We start from the raw sequence: 16126 nt of genomic DNA, 5'->3' as shown, positions 1-16126 counted from the left end.
TTTCCCCTTTCTTGAAGATGGGAACCACATCAGCCCTTTTCTAATCCTCAGGTACTTCCCCGGTGCTCCAGGATTTTTGAAAGATATAGTACAATGGTTCTGAGATAACATCTGCCAGCTCCTTCAGAACTGATGCAAAGAATGAGTTAAGCAGCTCTACTTTCTCCCTATTGCTTGTTACTTCCTTGCCATCTTCTCTCTTTAGTGGACTTTTCCTTGACTTTTTTCTTGTTATTAATATGTTGAAAGAAACTTTTTTTTGTTGTCCTTGATTTCTGTTGCAAGTCTTCGTTCATTCTGAGCCTTTGCTTTCCTAACTTCATCTCTGCATGTTCTGGCTATCTGCTGACAATCAGCCTTAGTTATGTGTCCCTCTTTCCATTTTTTGTACTTGTCCTTTTTGTCTTTCAGTTTGTCTGAGAGATCTTTGTGCAGCCATGCTGGTTTCTTCTTGCCTTTCTTGGTTTTCTTTTTCAGTGGTATTGTGCTGGACTGGGTTTTATGATAGCATTTTTCAGAGTTTCCCATGCTTCTTGAGATGTTTTCCCCTTTAGGATTTTCATCCATGGAATCTTTTCTATCTGAGTTTGTTAAATCAGCTCTTTTGAAGTTTAAGACTCTGGTTGGGTTGTTTTCTATTGCTAGTGTTTGCATTATATTGAATTCCTGTATGATGTGGTCACTTTCTCCCAAGGTTCCGCCAATTTCAACTCCCTCTATCACTTCTTCGCTATTAGTAAGAATTAGGGCTTCCAGTTTGCCACGCGGCTGCCATGGACACTCGGAAGATGACTCTCGTCTTCCCCGTCCAGTTTTGCATCGCTGGGGGACCCTGAAAAGGGTCGAAAGTTGCCCTGTAGAGGTGACCAGCAAGGAGGGGCTCTCGCTGGATCGCTGGAGCCGGCGATCCCTCCAAACTGTCAGACGAAAGACCGGCCATAGAAATATGGCTCGTCACTAGGTTGCAGACAGCCAAAGTCACACTCACCATCTGGCAACTTCAAAGCAGCATGGAAAGGACTGGGTAAGATCTACCTCTTTAAAATCCTGTAGAATTAAGAAGTATAAATATTAAAATAAGAATATTATATTGTTTTATTAATTCGTTAAGGCAGATGGTAAGAATCTATATATAAGTTTTGTATCTTAAACATTAGATTGTGTGAGGAATTGTGATAAAGGAATTGTGGTTTATTAAAATCTGGAAAAATAAATATTAAGTGTTAAATTTAAATATTAAGGGAAAACTAAAACGGGGAAAAGCTTATTAGGTTACTGATTGGCTAAAAGATTGAATGTTTAAAAACAATTAAGATTTGAATTCAAAATATTGTTATGAGTCGAGACAAAGAAAAATTTTGGTTAAGTAAAACCTAGAAGTAAAATACTAATAATTAAATCTGTATATTGGTTTGTGTATTATTATTATTATTATTATTATTATTATTATTATTATTATTATTATTATTATTATTATTATTATTTAAATTTATATACCGCCCTATCTCCCTTACGGGACTCAGGGCAGTGAACAGGCAAAAATAAAAATCACAATAAATATTGAATAAAAAGCCTGCTCTAAAATACCCCATATAAAACCCCTAGCAAAGCCCAATCAAAACTATGCCAGGCCGGCCGCATGGAATAGATGGGTTTTCAAGGCTCGGTGGAAGAGGCGCAGGTCTGTAGTTGTACGTAGGTCGGGGGGTAGGTCATTCCAGAGGGCAGGAGCTGCCACAGAGAAGGCTCTCCCCCTGGGGGTCGCCAGCCGGCATTGACTGGCCAACGGCACCCTAAGGAGGTCCTCTCTGTGGGAGCGGACTGGTCGAAGGGAGATATTTGGTAGGAGGCGGTCTTGCAAATACCTAGGTCCATTGCCATGGAGTGCTTTAAAAGTTGTTACTAACACCTTGAAGCGCACCTGGAAGGCCACCGGCAGCCAGTGCAGCTCGCGCAGGAGAGGTGTTACATGGGAGTATCTAGAGGCCCCCAAAATCCCCCGTGCGGCCGCATTCTGAACTAGCTGGAGCCTCCAGGTGCACCTCAAGGGGAGCCCCATGTAGAGAGCGTTGCAATAGTTCAGGCGGGAAACAACGAGGGCTTGAGTGATTGTGCGTAGGGCGTCCTGATCCAGAAAGGGGCGCAACTGGCGTATCAGGCGAGCCTGATGAAAAGCCCCCCTGGCCACGGCCGTCACATGATCGTCTAAAGACAGCCGAGCATCCAGGAGGACGCCCAGGTTGTGGGCCCTCTCCGCGGGAGCTAATGACTCGCCCCCGATAGCCAGAGATGGAGCCAACTGGCTATGTCGTGACGCCGGAAACCACAGCCACTCTGTATAAATGCTAATAGGTTAAAAAAATATTAGTCTCAAATATGAGATAGGAGATATAAAGAGGGGAAAAAGAGGAAATACTAAGTGTGGAAATAAAAGAAATCTCGGCTATTAAATTTGAGATTCTAAGATACTGGAGAATTACTAAATAAGAATATCACTTCGTATTATTAATTGGTTGATGCAGACGGAGAGAAACATGTATAGATCAGAGGTGCATCTGAAACTTTAGACTGTGGGGGAACCGTGATAGAAATTGGGGTCATTTAAAATTTAGAAATGGAAAAGATCAACGTTAAATTTAAAATATTAATGGAAAATTAAAATTAAGAAAAATTTATTAGGTCATTGACTGTCTAAAAAAATGGAATGTTAAATTAATTAAGATATGTATAAACTGAAGATTATTGATGAATGCTAGAAAGTTATTTTCTGTTTGATTGATAGAATAAGAATTATGTTGGTTTGAATATGAGACAGTATATATTAAGGGGGAAAGAGAGGGAATTAGTTGTCGTAATACTTTGAGATTTGTATTGATGATATTTAAATGTAATGGAATTATTGTACTCAGCTGCCACGTTGCTTTTCAAACATGCAAATGTAATATTAGAAAATTTAAAAAATAATAAAAAGAATTAGGTCCATTATAGCTTTACTTCTAGTTCCCTCCTCTGCCTTTTGGATGACAAAGTTGTCACCTAGGTTGATTAGGAATCTGTTTGATCTCCCGCTCGCTGCAGAGTTTGTCTCCCAGCTGATATCTGCGTAATTGAAGTCTCCCATTATTACTGTGGTATGCTTCCTACATACATTTGTTAGCTGGTTGGCAAAGCGTCCATCTATTTCTTCTGATTGGTTGGGTGGCCTGTAGTATACCCCTATGGCAATGTCACTTTTTCCCCCTTTTATATTGACTCGTATAGATTCTGGAGGGATTTTATCTTTGATCATGTGCATTTCTGTAGATATGTAGTGTTCTCTTACATATAGTGCAACTCCCTCTCCTCTTTTTGTAGTTCTGTTTCTTTTGAACAATTTGTATCCATCCATCAGTCCATTCCAGTCATGGGTTTCGTCCCACCAGGTTTCTGTAATGCCATCTATTGTACTATTGCTTCTAGTTCACCGTATTTGTTCCCCAAACTTTGAGCATTAGTATATAAACATTTAAGACTTTTATGTCTGTCCGTGGGTGTTTCCTGGATCTCCTGATTGTTGTTTGATTTTTTCTTTTTTCTCATCACTCCCTACCTTTGTTTGATTTGTTTTCTTGGGATTTATGATTGGTTTTGGGTTCTAGAGATTCTAATGATTGGTCACCCTTCCCCAGTGGTGGGATTCAGCCAATTCGTACCACTTCAGCAGAACTGGTAGCTAATTTTTTATTACCCAGGCCCAATGGACTTCCAGAAGCGGCATCCACAAAGAGAACCGGTTGTTCACATATTTGAATCCCACCACTGCCCTTCCCCCTCAATTTTAATTTAAAGCCCTTCTAATGAGTTGGGCCAGTCTTTTTCCAAGCACATTTTTCCCTGTTTTTGTGAGGTGTAGCCCATCCCTTGCCAAGAGTCCTTCGCGTAGGAAATGGTCCATGGTCCAGGTATGATCTGTATGACTTAGAATCTCAATAGACATTTCCTGTAGTTCCCTCCTCCACCTTTTGGGTGACAAAGTTGTCAGCTAAGTCGGTTAGGAATCTGTTTGCTCTCCTGCTCACTGCAGAGTTTGTCTCTCAATTGATATCAGGGTAGTTAAAATCTCCCATTACTACTGTAGTATGTTTCCTACTAATTGATTAGCAAAGAATTTAGGGGAGGCAAACATAATTGGCACCCAAAGAGATGCAGATAGGAGGGCATGTTTTGAATTAGAGATGGTGGGGAGAAATGGACCACACATGTGGGCCTTGGGGGGAGGAAGGCTCCCATCTCTCTGGTTAGAGAAACTGGGTCAGGGTGGCTGTGACACTGGAAGCAGAGCAGTTATGGACTGAAATATATCAGTAAAACACGGTAGGTTTCTTTTCACATGCTTTTTTAAATTAGAGTTATATTACAGTATCTAAAAACTAAAATTGATTACATAGGAAATGTGGAATGAAACCATAGGAATTGACCAGTTTATTTTACAACTTTTAATGCACCTTAGGGACAGTAAACAATCAGCAGACTAGCCAAAGTTGCAAAACAATTATTACAATTTCTTCATTACAAATATTCTTAAAAGACTGTTTCATTGGACATTGTCAGTAATATGTTCTACACAGTTTGCAAGCTATCTAGAATGTTTCCATTGTTAAAGTATAATTCTAGTATTTGTATTATAATATACTGCATGTTTGTCTACATTAGTGGAGGTGTAAAAAAGTCAAGATAGCAGCCACAACCATGTTATTAAAGCTCCCCCACCCTTTTTATGTCTCATGATGATCTCCAGATTGTGGACCCCGTCTTGACTTTTTTCACCTTCCTGCCGACACCCTGATGTACTGCCAGCTACCACAGCAGGGGCACTTTTGGTAACCTGCTGACATTCTTCTGCCAAAGTCTTCCAAAGAGATTCACAGAGATTTCTAGAGTTTTAAAAAGATTTTCAAAAATGTTATTAGTGTAAGTGTAGTAGATCTATATAAATAAAAATGTAAATGTTTGTTTGTTCAAAATCTTAAATCTCCGAAAGTTCTTCACCGATTGCTTTGAAACTTTGACACAACGTTGCATTCGAATATGCGCGTGTTTTTATATACCTACTATTATATAGATGTCACACCTGTGACAGGTAAAAACATGTTTTTGAAAAACAGCACCATCTGTTGGACATAAAAGCAACACACGCTAACCAGACTGAGCCACAGCAACGCGTGGCTGGGTACAGCTAGTATATATATATACTATTGATATATTGATAAGATTTTCTTGCTTTGAAAGAAAATACAACTGCTTCAAAGATTACTGTAAAAAAATGTCAAGGTTTTCCCTGTACAGGTGTGCCTGACCCTAAAGGGTGGTGCTCATCTCCGTTTCTTAGCTGAAGGAGCCAGTGTGGTCTGAAGACACTTATGTGGTCATGTGGTCGGCATGACATTATGCCAAGGCGCATAGAACACTGTTACCTTCCGGTCAAAGTGCTACTCGCATTTGCATGCTTTCAAACTACTAGGTGGGCACGAGGAAGGTTATTGATAGTCTTCTAATTTGCAAACAAGCAAAAAAAAATCAAGTTGTATGAGAGATGTATGAAAAGCCTAGTAAATATACTGATGCACGAGGAGGAAGCCAGTAGCTAATAATGCAATATTTAAAGCTCGCAGACACACAATATATACCCTATTGCCTGGATAGAGCCGTGGTAGCACAGTGGTTAGAATGCAGTATTGCAGGCTAATTCTGCTGATTGCCAACAGTTTGGCAGTTCGATTCTCACCGGCTCAAGGTTGATTCAGCCTTCCATCCTTCTGAGGTCAGCAAAAGGAGGACCCAGATTGTTGGGGGCAATAGGCTGACTCTGTAAACTGCTTAGAGAGGGCTGTGAAACTCTATGAAGTGGTATATAAGTCTAAGTGCTATTGCTATATTCCTCTAAAAGTTGTGATCAAACCCAGGCCATCCTTCCCTATCAATGTCTGCCATATGACCCCACTTTTCACTTATCCTCAGCCAGTAAGGATGCTTGCTGGAAAGGAAGGCACCATGATCACACATTTCTGATATATTCAAAATGAATAAGCTTGTGCCCATAGTGGGAAAGAGGCTACTTGCCAGCTAAATTGAAAGCAAGAATTTTTACAAAATTACTTGGAAACATTTTGAAAATAAGACTTTCATGGGAATGATCATGTCCATTGTGGAGAAGTTCCGGGAGCAGAATGAGAGTGGCTTTATGAAACCATTAATCATTCAGGCAGGAGAAGACACACGATGCAGGACAGCAGGAACTGTTTGGAAGTACATGTCTTTTTCCGATGAAACATTGGAAGCATCCTGCCCATCCATCATGATGCTAAGGTGAGTAGGTTTTTTTTTTTATTCTTTCTCTTCTCTTTGATCATGATAGCATCATAATAACCTTGGAATTTGATACAGAAGAAGGGAATCGGGATGATAATGGTTAGTACACCACATAGTGCTGTGCAGGCTCCAAACATTTTACCAACTAGAGAGTTGGGTACAACATCTCCATAACCTACAGTAGTCAAGGTGACCACTGCCCACCAGAAAGCTGAGCCGATGTCAGCAAATTGTGTATATGCATTATCTTCAATTATGTCTACAAAATAACAGAGAGAACCAAAGAAAAGGATTTCAAAGACTAAAATCATGAGGAGGACGAGGATCTCTCTGATGGCAGCCCTGGAGGTATAAGATAGCACTCTCAGCATCACAGGGGTCTCCACCAGCTTGAGAACCTTCAAGAGTTTGAAGTAATATGGGGCACGCAAAAAATCCAACCAAAATAAAAATTGCTGATGGATTGTGGGATGCCCATAGAAGGAAACTTCAATGCAAATGGGGAAGAGGGAGAGAAAATCGGCCACATTCAGTGGGCTTTGGAGGAATTTCTTCTTATTTGGGCAAGAAATGAGTCGCAAAAAAAATTCAAGCATGAACCAAAGGACACAAAAAAGTTCCAAGTAAAGGACATAGTCAGCCACAGTGTGTAGGACTGAAATAAGATTGATCTGGTTTCCCAGGATGTAAACAGGAAAATAAGGGGCGTCTTCAAAGGTTTTGGCAATAAAAAGGCAGCATATCCCTATATTGAAGAGGAGACACACAGCAGCCAAGACCTGTTGGGGGGGAAATAGAGGAGGTCAGCTAAACTGATTGCTTGCTTCATCAATTACATTTATATGCCACTCATTTCATGGTTCAAGGTGACTCTGAGCCTGATCATTCCTGAATATCGTGATGACTGTGCAAATATCTTATGCAAAATGCCAGCTGTGCAAGTGATTTAAGTTAATGTGGCTCAGCTTTTAGCACACAAAACACGTCTGAATTCAGGACATAGAAGTGAACTATCTGAAACTAAAACCTTGGGGGAAATGACCCCTCATTTTCTTAAAATGCATTCTTACTCAACCACAGTCTGTTTGAGAAAAAGTCCTTCCAGAGAGAAAAGGATTTCAGAGATATCCTCCAGGTTGACAGGCAGGGCCCCTGTACATACCTGGGGACTGGCTGACCTAAGGTGGGTCTGTCAGAGGACAATTCTCTCTCTAACATCTTGTTCCCTACCCCCCTCCATTCATTCCCATCCGTAATCTCAGGAAGGGCCTCCTCACAGGCACTCCCTGGAGAATTTCTCCTTCCCCTGTAAAAATTCAGGAAAAAAATGTCTACCTAATTTCTCTGCTCATGAACTTGGGGAAGAATTGGGGAAAAAAATCCCATCTCTTGCCAGCTATGTCTGAAATACATGAGGACCTGGAGAAGGCTGGTGGAAGGCTGTGTCAGTACTGCATCCGAAATAGGTTGACTTTCACCCCAGAAGGAGCTAATCAAATTGCCGTTCTTACTTTTACTACTACTAGAGCGAGCAGCAAGATTTATACTTGATGTGCCATGCTCTTCATCACAACAATCCTGAAGGTATCTTCTTATAACGTCTGAGAGAAATGGGTGTCAAAATGAATAAATTGTCCTTCAGCTGAACCTGAGCCTGCATCTAATGGCTGCCATCCAGCTCCCTTGGGCTCACCCTGCAGGGGGACCAGGGCTCAGCGCAGCTCTGGAGGAGCAACCAGCCGCCTCAGGCTAAGAAAAGGGCGGCTGCCTTTGGCTCAGCCTCAGCCACAGCCCTGAAGCCCTGGCAGGCCAAGAAAACCACTGAGGCAAGACTGCAAGGAGCAAATGCTGCCCCCCCCCAAGCCCTAGTTGACCTTTGCGCTTAAACTGGAGAAGGGTTTCTCAAATGTGGTCCAGATTCTGCTCTGCCATCGGCCCCTCCAGGCACTCTGGTTCCTTCCCGCCTGCTCCAGGAGCCCAGCGGCCTCTTGGTTTTCCTCCGGGATGCCATACTCTTCCTTTTGCCCCTCAGCGATGGTCAATTTCTGCCAGCAGCAGGGTGCCAGGGGGGTATCGCCAAGCTCCCAGTAGGCCAGCTCCTCATCCAGGACTGACTTGCAGATCAAGTCAGAGCAGTGAAGCTCTTTGGTCCTGTAGTAGTTGAGCACCTCCTCAAAGAGGTAGGAACTTCTGTCAAAGAAGAACTCCTTGGTGTCCGGGTCATAGTCAAAGGTGGCGGCTGCCTGGGGCTCCGTCAGGCGGCATAGCTTAGTGCCAGGGAACACCTGGAGGGTGCTGGCATAGGTCTCATACCGGAGACCCCCAACGTTCAAGAAGATTTTTTCTTCCAATGGTTTCATCGCTTGTAACTGGCTGCCAAGAACAGGAAAAAGATTTGTCATCGTCATCAACATCATCATCTACAATATTCATCCGGGAAATAACAGAGGCTTCATTATCCAGTGATTTGATTCTAACTAGGAATCATGGAGGTATTATCATCACTATTTGTTACTATTATTAAGAATCTAACCCTTTTAACATGGCCAATAATGCTTCGGAAGAAAAGTAACGGGAGACTTCTGAAGACTGAATATGCTGGACTTGTCAGGCTCTTTGATCACCTCCCTTTCCATAGGATGAGAAGAGAGGGACCAGGATCCTTCCCACCCCTTCCCTAGTTGGGGAGGGAGGGGAGCAGGGAGTGGGTGGGGCTCCTTCCACACCTCCTTTCTCCCCACTGCTCTGCTTCTTTTCTGATGGAGGGAGATCAGTCCAAACTTGGAAGCAGGTCTCAAGTTCACAAATCTAGCAACTGTATTAATTCAAGAGGCAGTTACTGAAGCTGTTGTGTGTTTTATGGCTTAGATTTGTGGTTCAGCATATTATAGCATATTACAGCATATTATTTCCACCCATTATTTCCTAGTTAAGGAGGGACTTATGCGAATCACAATCACACTGTGTCTCCAAACATTTAGAAGAAAGAGGTTGTCCACGAGAGACCAAGAGACTGAAACACCCCTCAAATACTTCTTTTGCACTTCATCCTACATCAGTATACTTCTTGACTACTAAGATCAATGGCTCAGAAGTACGTAGTAAAATATCAGAAGGAATATTAAACTTTTATTCATTCATTTTAGCACCTTAGATGAAAAAAATGTTAACTCATCTGATTCTTTCAAACACCTGACCCCCCTTTGGATGGTTCTTTCCAGCTATGGAGCCCAAAGTAATTAATCCAGTAATTTCCTCAGAAAGACCCAGGCTGAACAGGAAACTCAACTGCCCAGGGAAGATGTGTGATTTGAAAAATGAGGATTTTTTAAAAAAAATTATTTAACCAAATGCATAACATTTCCTGAAATTTTAAGCAAATTTCCATACCTAGCTGATTTATTGAAAATTATAATATATATAATATATGACCATAAGTAAAACAAGAATTACAATTCAATTCTGAAACTCACAAATTGCATACCTGAGAGTAAAAAGTTCCTGGATATAATTAACTGTTAAACGTATTCAGCCAGTTTCTGCCCGAACAGAAATGGTAGTAACAACTTAAGTCTTTTATAATCCCGCCCAAACAAAAGCACCAAATTCGGAGTCCTTCTTTGACAAAGACCGGAGAGCCCCTGGAATCGGTTTTAGGTCACTCCTCGCTGACATCAAGGAATTCCACTTTTCAACTTCTGGTTCTTGCCCCAGCTAGGCTGAGGTTCCACCAACCTTCTCATTAGCTTTTATATTCTTACCTTTAATCTTGTAGAGCAGTTTTGTAGAGTGCTTGGAAAAAGTAGCCTGCAGAAGGAAAACAGGATGTGCTCTGGCTCAGGTCCAACTCATGGAGGCCAAAAAACAAAAACAGGCTATAAACTGAGGCACCAGAGGGGTGGGAGGGTGGGGGGAGATTGCATAAGAGCTTCTCCTGAACAGCATACTCTGTCTCTTCATGTTGCTTTGGCAATAGCAGAGTGATGTTCTTCTGTGTTTATTTTTTTTTAAAGCACATGAAAAAGAACCAACTCTATTTTATTTCAAAATTTGAGCAATTTTCTTTCCAAAGCAAATGTAATGATTAATAATATAACTCATCTTCATAATTATAAGCATCTTTAGAAAATGACACTATAGAAATCGACAACTATTCTAATGATTCTAACCAGCCACACACTTATCACCATCGTTCAGTGTCAATGGCATACCTTTTCTGTCACTTGACCTAGAAGGGTGAACAATTAAACTTTCAACCCAACTCAAGCTGACAAAGAAGGGGAGAATGTGAAATCTCTGGTGGGACCCCACGTTTCTGGTGCCACAAGGACCCAACTTCTCTGCCAGGGAGATGAGAGACCAAAGGCCCACATGTGTGGCCCATTTCTCCCCACAGTCTCTAATTCAGTGGTTCTCAACCTTTTTAATGCCGCGACCCCCAACCGGTCGTAAGTCGAGGACTAAACCGGTCGTAAGTCGAGGACTTTTGGCCAGCATTCAGCTCCTGATGGGTTGGCCAGCATTCAGCTCCTGAAAGGGACGGGCCCTCGTGGCGCGTACGCACCAAGGCGGGGGACGCGGCCGGCTCCGCATCGACCGTTCGCGCAGAGACGGAGCAGGCCGACCACCAGCTGGCCCAGCCCAAGGGAGGTAAGGCACCCGCCGGAAAAGGGGGAAAAATGGCAGACAGCCTTGCTTGGCGACCCCCGTGAAATGGTCGATTGACCCCAAATGGGGTCGCGACCCATAGGTTGAGAACCGCTGCTCTAATTCAAGGCCTGGCCTGGCTGCATCTTGCAGGCCAGTTTGGTGTCTTGGTTAAAGGACCAGTACAGGCATCTACCCACCCTGCCCAAGACAGAGGCACCCCCCCTCCCCCCCCTCCCCCGGGCTTCCTGCTTTTGATGGCAGAGAAATCAACAAGGAGGCTGATAAAATGCATTTCAGCCATTTGTCTCAAGTGGGGTAAGCCCTGGGGAAGAGAAGGGGCTCAGGCGAAGCCTTTGAGTCCACCACCCCCATCCGGCTTGGCGCAGGAATCCCAAGGAAAGGCAGCCGAGGACCCTCTTTGCCTGCCCCCCCCCGAAGAGAATGTTGAGTTTATCCTTGATTGACTTCTTCGAATTATTTCTATAAGGCTTTTCATTATCGAAAGTGACAAAGCAGTTCGCAACTATACAATTATTTAACGTAACAATCCCGTTCTCGGCACAGCTCATGCCTGGGGGGGAGGCGCTGGATCTGTGTGTGTGTGTGTGTGTGTGTGTGTGTGCGCGTGTGAGGGAGAGATTTCCCACCCCCCTTTTTCCAAGGCAAAACCCCGCATGGGGGGCTTCGGGCCAGGAAGGGGGGTCGCCTCTGTTCTCCTTGCGCAACGCCAGCCCAAACGTGGCTGCGGGCGGGGTGGCCGGGCGGCTTCCAGCCGGGCGGGAGCGGGAAGGGGCGCGGAGGGGGGAGTGACTCGCTGCGGATTGGCCGCCTCGCTCCGCCGCCCGCTAGGGAGGCTCCGCGTCCGACAGACCGAGCCACCGCCGCTCCAGTTCGGTCCGAGCCGCTCGGGCAGCCGCGGGCGGAAGAGAAGCGGGGACGCCCCCGGCTGACAGCGAGCCGGAGCGCCTGGCCAGGTAGATGGGCGAGGGGCTCCCTCCGCGCCCAGCCGCCATCCCCGCCAAGGCGCCCTGCGAGGTGGGCCAGCCGAGGGCAGCGGGAGGAGGGCGAGCAGAGCCTTCCTGGGCCAGCAGCGAAGAGCCCGGCGCCGCTTTCGGCGGAGGGCAGCCCGACGGGCGGCTCTGTTCGCGAGGTCCCGGATGGAGCGGGGCTCTCGGGCCTCCCCCCCTCCCCGCCGCTCACCCCTCTCCTCCTCCTCTTCCTCCTCCGCAGGTCTTCGGAGCCGCCGGGCCAGGCATGGAGGGCCCCTCGAGCCGGGTCACCCTGAACGTGGGCGGGCTGCGCTACCGCACCTGCCGCCGCATCCTGGCCGCCTTCCCGGGCACCAAGTTGGGCGGGCTGGCCGACCCCGGGGCCGCGGCCCGCTTCGATTACGACGCCCGCGCCGGCGAGTTCTTCTTCGACAGGAGCGGCCGCCTTTTCGAGCACGTGCTGCACCTCTGCCGCAGCGGCCACCTGCACGGCGCCACCACCGCCGCCGCCAATTGCCGCGCGGCCCTGCGGACGGAGCTGGCTTTCTGGGGGCTCTCGGAGGCGCGGCTGCCCGCCTGCTGCTGGAGCGAGCTCTGCCCGGAGGCCGAGGAAGCCGAGGAGGCCGAGCAGGGCGGCCCCGTCCAGCAAGAGGACCGGCGTGGCCTGTTGGAGCGGGTCCCGCGCGGGACGGGCGGCCCGTGGGCGCGGTGGGCGCGGCCGGCCTGGGCGTTCCTGGAGGAGCCGCACTCCTCGCCCTGGGCCACGGTGAGCCGGCGGGGGGCGCGGGGCCCCTTGATTGGGTCGCCCCAGCCTGAAGCCCTTTCCCTGCCGGCTAGCGGGGGCCAAGCAGGACCAGCTCACAGCAAAGCCTCCCTCTGGGCTCCGTGGGATCTTCCAGCCCGGTTTAAGGGCCTGGCGGGGTTGCCAAAGAAGACGGGGGTGGGGGGTGGGAGATGAGGGGTGTAAGGAATGGAAACCCCTTCCCCTTTGCCTGGGATTGGCTGCCAGGGCGGGAGCTGAGTGTTGCCTGCCCACCCTGCCAGAGGACGTCTGCCCAAGCAGCTGACAGGCCAGGGGAGGGGCAGCGCAGGGAAATCTGGCTTCAGCAAGGCCCCCAACCCTGTCAGCTCTCCTGGGGGCTCCTTTGGAACTCGGGCTTACTGCTTAGTAAGCAGTAACTCTAAACATAGGTTTGCCATTTGTTCGGAAGTGCACTAAACCCACGTTCAACAGTTGCTCCTGGGAGAATGACTGGTACTGTGGGAGAGCAGCCTCCCCCCTCAGCAGACCTTCCCCCCCCCTTCCTACGCCAAACACAAGAAGGTGCAAGACTGAGTGGAATCTCCAGATTCTCTGCCATATCATGTAGCATTGTCCACTTGCGTGGTTGGAGAAACTCGTGGTCAAAGGGGCTGTCACGTTAGTGGGTTTGTGCCTGGTTTTTATCTTTGGAATTTCCCTGTGGTGTCCTTTTCTCCAGGCTGAACAATCCCCAATGCCTCTGATCATTCTTGAACATGCTCCAATATGTCAACGTTTCTCCTAAAATGCCGCGCATGGTGCAATATTCTGGGTTGGCCTGACCTTTGCAAAAATAGAGAGACCAGTGCGCACGCTTGATCCTGAGCTGCTCCTTCTGCAGATGTGGCCTCAACCAACTTTTCGTCTTGTACCTGCATCACACTCTTGCCTCATGTTGTGCTTCTGTCCACCAGGTGCTTTCCTCCTCCACTGTTGTTCATGGTCCTGCCCATTTCATCCCCTCTTTGATTTTCTCTCTCCAATTTTCTTTTCTGCTCCTTGTTTCAGTGTGTCAGGATTCTCTAATGGACCAGATGGGCCCTTAGCCTGGGGGGGGGGGGGGGCNGGGGGGGGGGGGGGACAGCGCTCTTCTAAAGATTGGAGGGCAGATTGTTGAGCTAATTGAGAAATCTCCTATAGAAGCAAGAGAAGCTCAAACTTGACCTGGAGCCATTTGTTGGGATCTGCTTTCAGGGTCTCCTTACAAAAAAACTGTTTGGCACCAAGGAGGTCATGAATTTTCTTTAAGTGATGAGTTTATCAATCTTGGAAAAGGGACACATTTCATTTTCAATGTTTTCTTGCCAACCATTTAAAATCCAGACTCCTAACTCCTTTAATTGGCTGCAGAACATCTAGTGACTCAAAGATCTGTGTTTTGTTTTTTGTCTTCTGTTTGTAGACTTTTCAAGGAGGGAAATAGAAGTGGAAAGTCTCCAGAACGGCAGCAAATCTTCCAGATGGACCCAAACCATGCCACTAAAGCTGGAAATGGGAGCAGTTAGCCTTCTATAGACATCCTCCACTTAATTTTATCACTATTTGATGGGAGGGGGAAGTTCAGGAAGAATTTAATCACAATACAAGAGAAGGGAGAAATACATATACGGGGGAAACTGAATATATAGTTGTATGTAAAGTTTAAGGTGAAGTGGTACCCTTGGCTTGTGACTATGGCTGTTACTGTAGTCTCTGAGTGATTTACAATCAAATTGGGGAGATGGTGGTGAGACCTGATGCTCCTAGCAACTGATGTCTGACTTCTCTCCTTCCTTGTAGGGCTTTGCAGTCATGTCACTGCTGTTCAATGTTGCTATCATCATCATCCTTTGTGTCAAAGGAGGCCAACGTGAAGACTCCATAGGAGACAGCAACTTCACCCACCCCCACATCCACCACTTTTCAATGGAGTTGTTGTGTCCCCAGATACCTTCTCTCCTCCACCTGGAGCTTTTCTTCATTCTCTGCTTTGTGGGTGAATTTGCCATTCGACTCGTTTCCTGCCCAGACAAAAAGAAATTCTTTCAAAAACCCTTGAATGTGGTCGATTTCCTGGCACTTTTCCCAGTTTGCCTGGATCTCTCTTTTAGCGGACATGCACAGAAGCCTGAAGCTCTCCCGTGTTGGCTGAACTTGTTCCGTGTGATGTATATCATCAAACTCTTGAAGGTCTTCAAGCTGGTGGAAACCCCACTGATGCTGAAAGTCTTCCCGTACATGTTCAAGTCCATCTTGAAGGAGATTGCCATCCTGATGTGGGTTTTTCTTTTTGAAGTCCTTTTCTTTGGCACCCTCATGTTGTTTGCCGAATTGATCGAGGATCACTCAGATTCAGTGCTTCATGACATTTTCTCATCCTTCTGGTGGGCTGTGACCACCTTGACCACTGTAGGCTATGGTGATATGGTTCCCATCCGTCCAGCTAGCAAAGTGATTGGAGCCTGTACGGTGCTTTGTGGCTTGCTAACCATCATTATCCCCATTCCCATCTTTTTTATAAAATTCAAGAATTATTATATTTCTGCTGTGATTAAGGAGAAGAAGAAGAGAGAAGAGAAGGCAACACCAACCATGAGAACCTCGGAAGTCTAATGCAGTGATTGAGACTTTTATTTGGAGGAGGAAACCCCTTTCCATTCCACACTGAACTGCAGAATGTCCTGTTGAATTAAATTGGATCTTCTGTGCTGCGTCTTTTGCTGACCTTCATCTGTCTGCCATGTCCCCCTGCTCTGGCCTGTTTCGGGTTTGAGATGACTGTAACGGACTCTGCCGCATTGTAATAGCAGCTCTTCTCCCTTCAGAGATATACTCCATAAAGCAGCCTGTAAAGTCAAGCAATTGTAAAATAGCACTTTTTTCTTCCATCTGAGATGCTTTTCTTAAAGACCGTGATCCATAAAAATCATCAAGCTGGCCTTTATGAGGCCATTTACAATCTTGACACCTACAGGCTGACAGGCTCCTCTGCCACACACACTCTGACTTGCTCCCTAGTGGTCCTGCACTCTATTCACAGGCCAGCCCTCCCCTCCTCCTCCTCCCCCCCCCAGGGGCTTGCTCAGGAGGCTAATCTGCACAGGCACCCAAACTAATGCCAACCAAGTTTAGGGGGCAGACACTTTTATATTTTAACTAGCCTGGTTTCACATTGTGTGTAAACATTGTGCCTGTCCCAAGTAGCTGTGCTAAGCTTGGAGTAGGCAGAAGGAAGCAAATGAGAGCCAAGAGAAGTTTGTGGCGTCTTGAGTTGGAGGTTATTAATCACATCGTAACCGTCTGTGAACTTCTTGAACTGCTCAGCGATGTCAGCCCTCCCTCTGAAGCAGGGCTTCGG

At 46.3% G+C, this 16126-nt stretch overlaps 2 protein-coding genes across 2 annotated transcripts; one reads left to right on the top strand and one right to left on the bottom strand.

The window, feature by feature from the left end:
- Positions 1-6143: 6143 nt before the first annotated feature.
- On the bottom strand, positions 6144-9872 carry LOC107284628 (potassium voltage-gated channel subfamily C member 3-like). Its single transcript, XM_015812720.1, has 3 exons — positions 9833-9872; positions 8223-8721; positions 6144-7127 (listed from the first exon to the last, which is right to left on the bottom strand). Exons 2-3 carry the CDS (start codon positions 8706-8708, stop codon positions 6333-6335), a joined length of 1281 nt encoding a protein of 426 aa, XP_015668206.1. The 5' UTR covers positions 8709-8721; positions 9833-9872; the 3' UTR covers positions 6144-6332.
- A 2380-nt stretch (positions 9873-12252) lies between these two features.
- LOC107284619 (potassium voltage-gated channel subfamily C member 1-like) lies at positions 12253-15827 on the top strand. The gene is made up of 2 exons (XM_015812710.2): positions 12253-12753; positions 14569-15827. The coding sequence occupies exons 1-2, from the start codon at positions 12253-12255 to the stop codon at positions 15379-15381; spliced, it is 1314 nt and encodes a 437-aa protein (XP_015668196.2). The 3' UTR covers positions 15382-15827.
- Positions 15828-16126: the final 299 nt, after the last annotated feature.

Source organism: Protobothrops mucrosquamatus, unplaced genomic scaffold, assembly GCF_001527695.2.
Source record: "Protobothrops mucrosquamatus isolate PMUCROS unplaced genomic scaffold, P.Mucros_1.0 scaffold108, whole genome shotgun sequence".
NCBI lineage: Eukaryota > Metazoa > Chordata > Lepidosauria > Squamata > Viperidae > Protobothrops > Protobothrops mucrosquamatus.
Note: the sequence above shows the minus strand (reverse complement) of the source record. Positions and strands in the feature narration are given on the sequence as shown.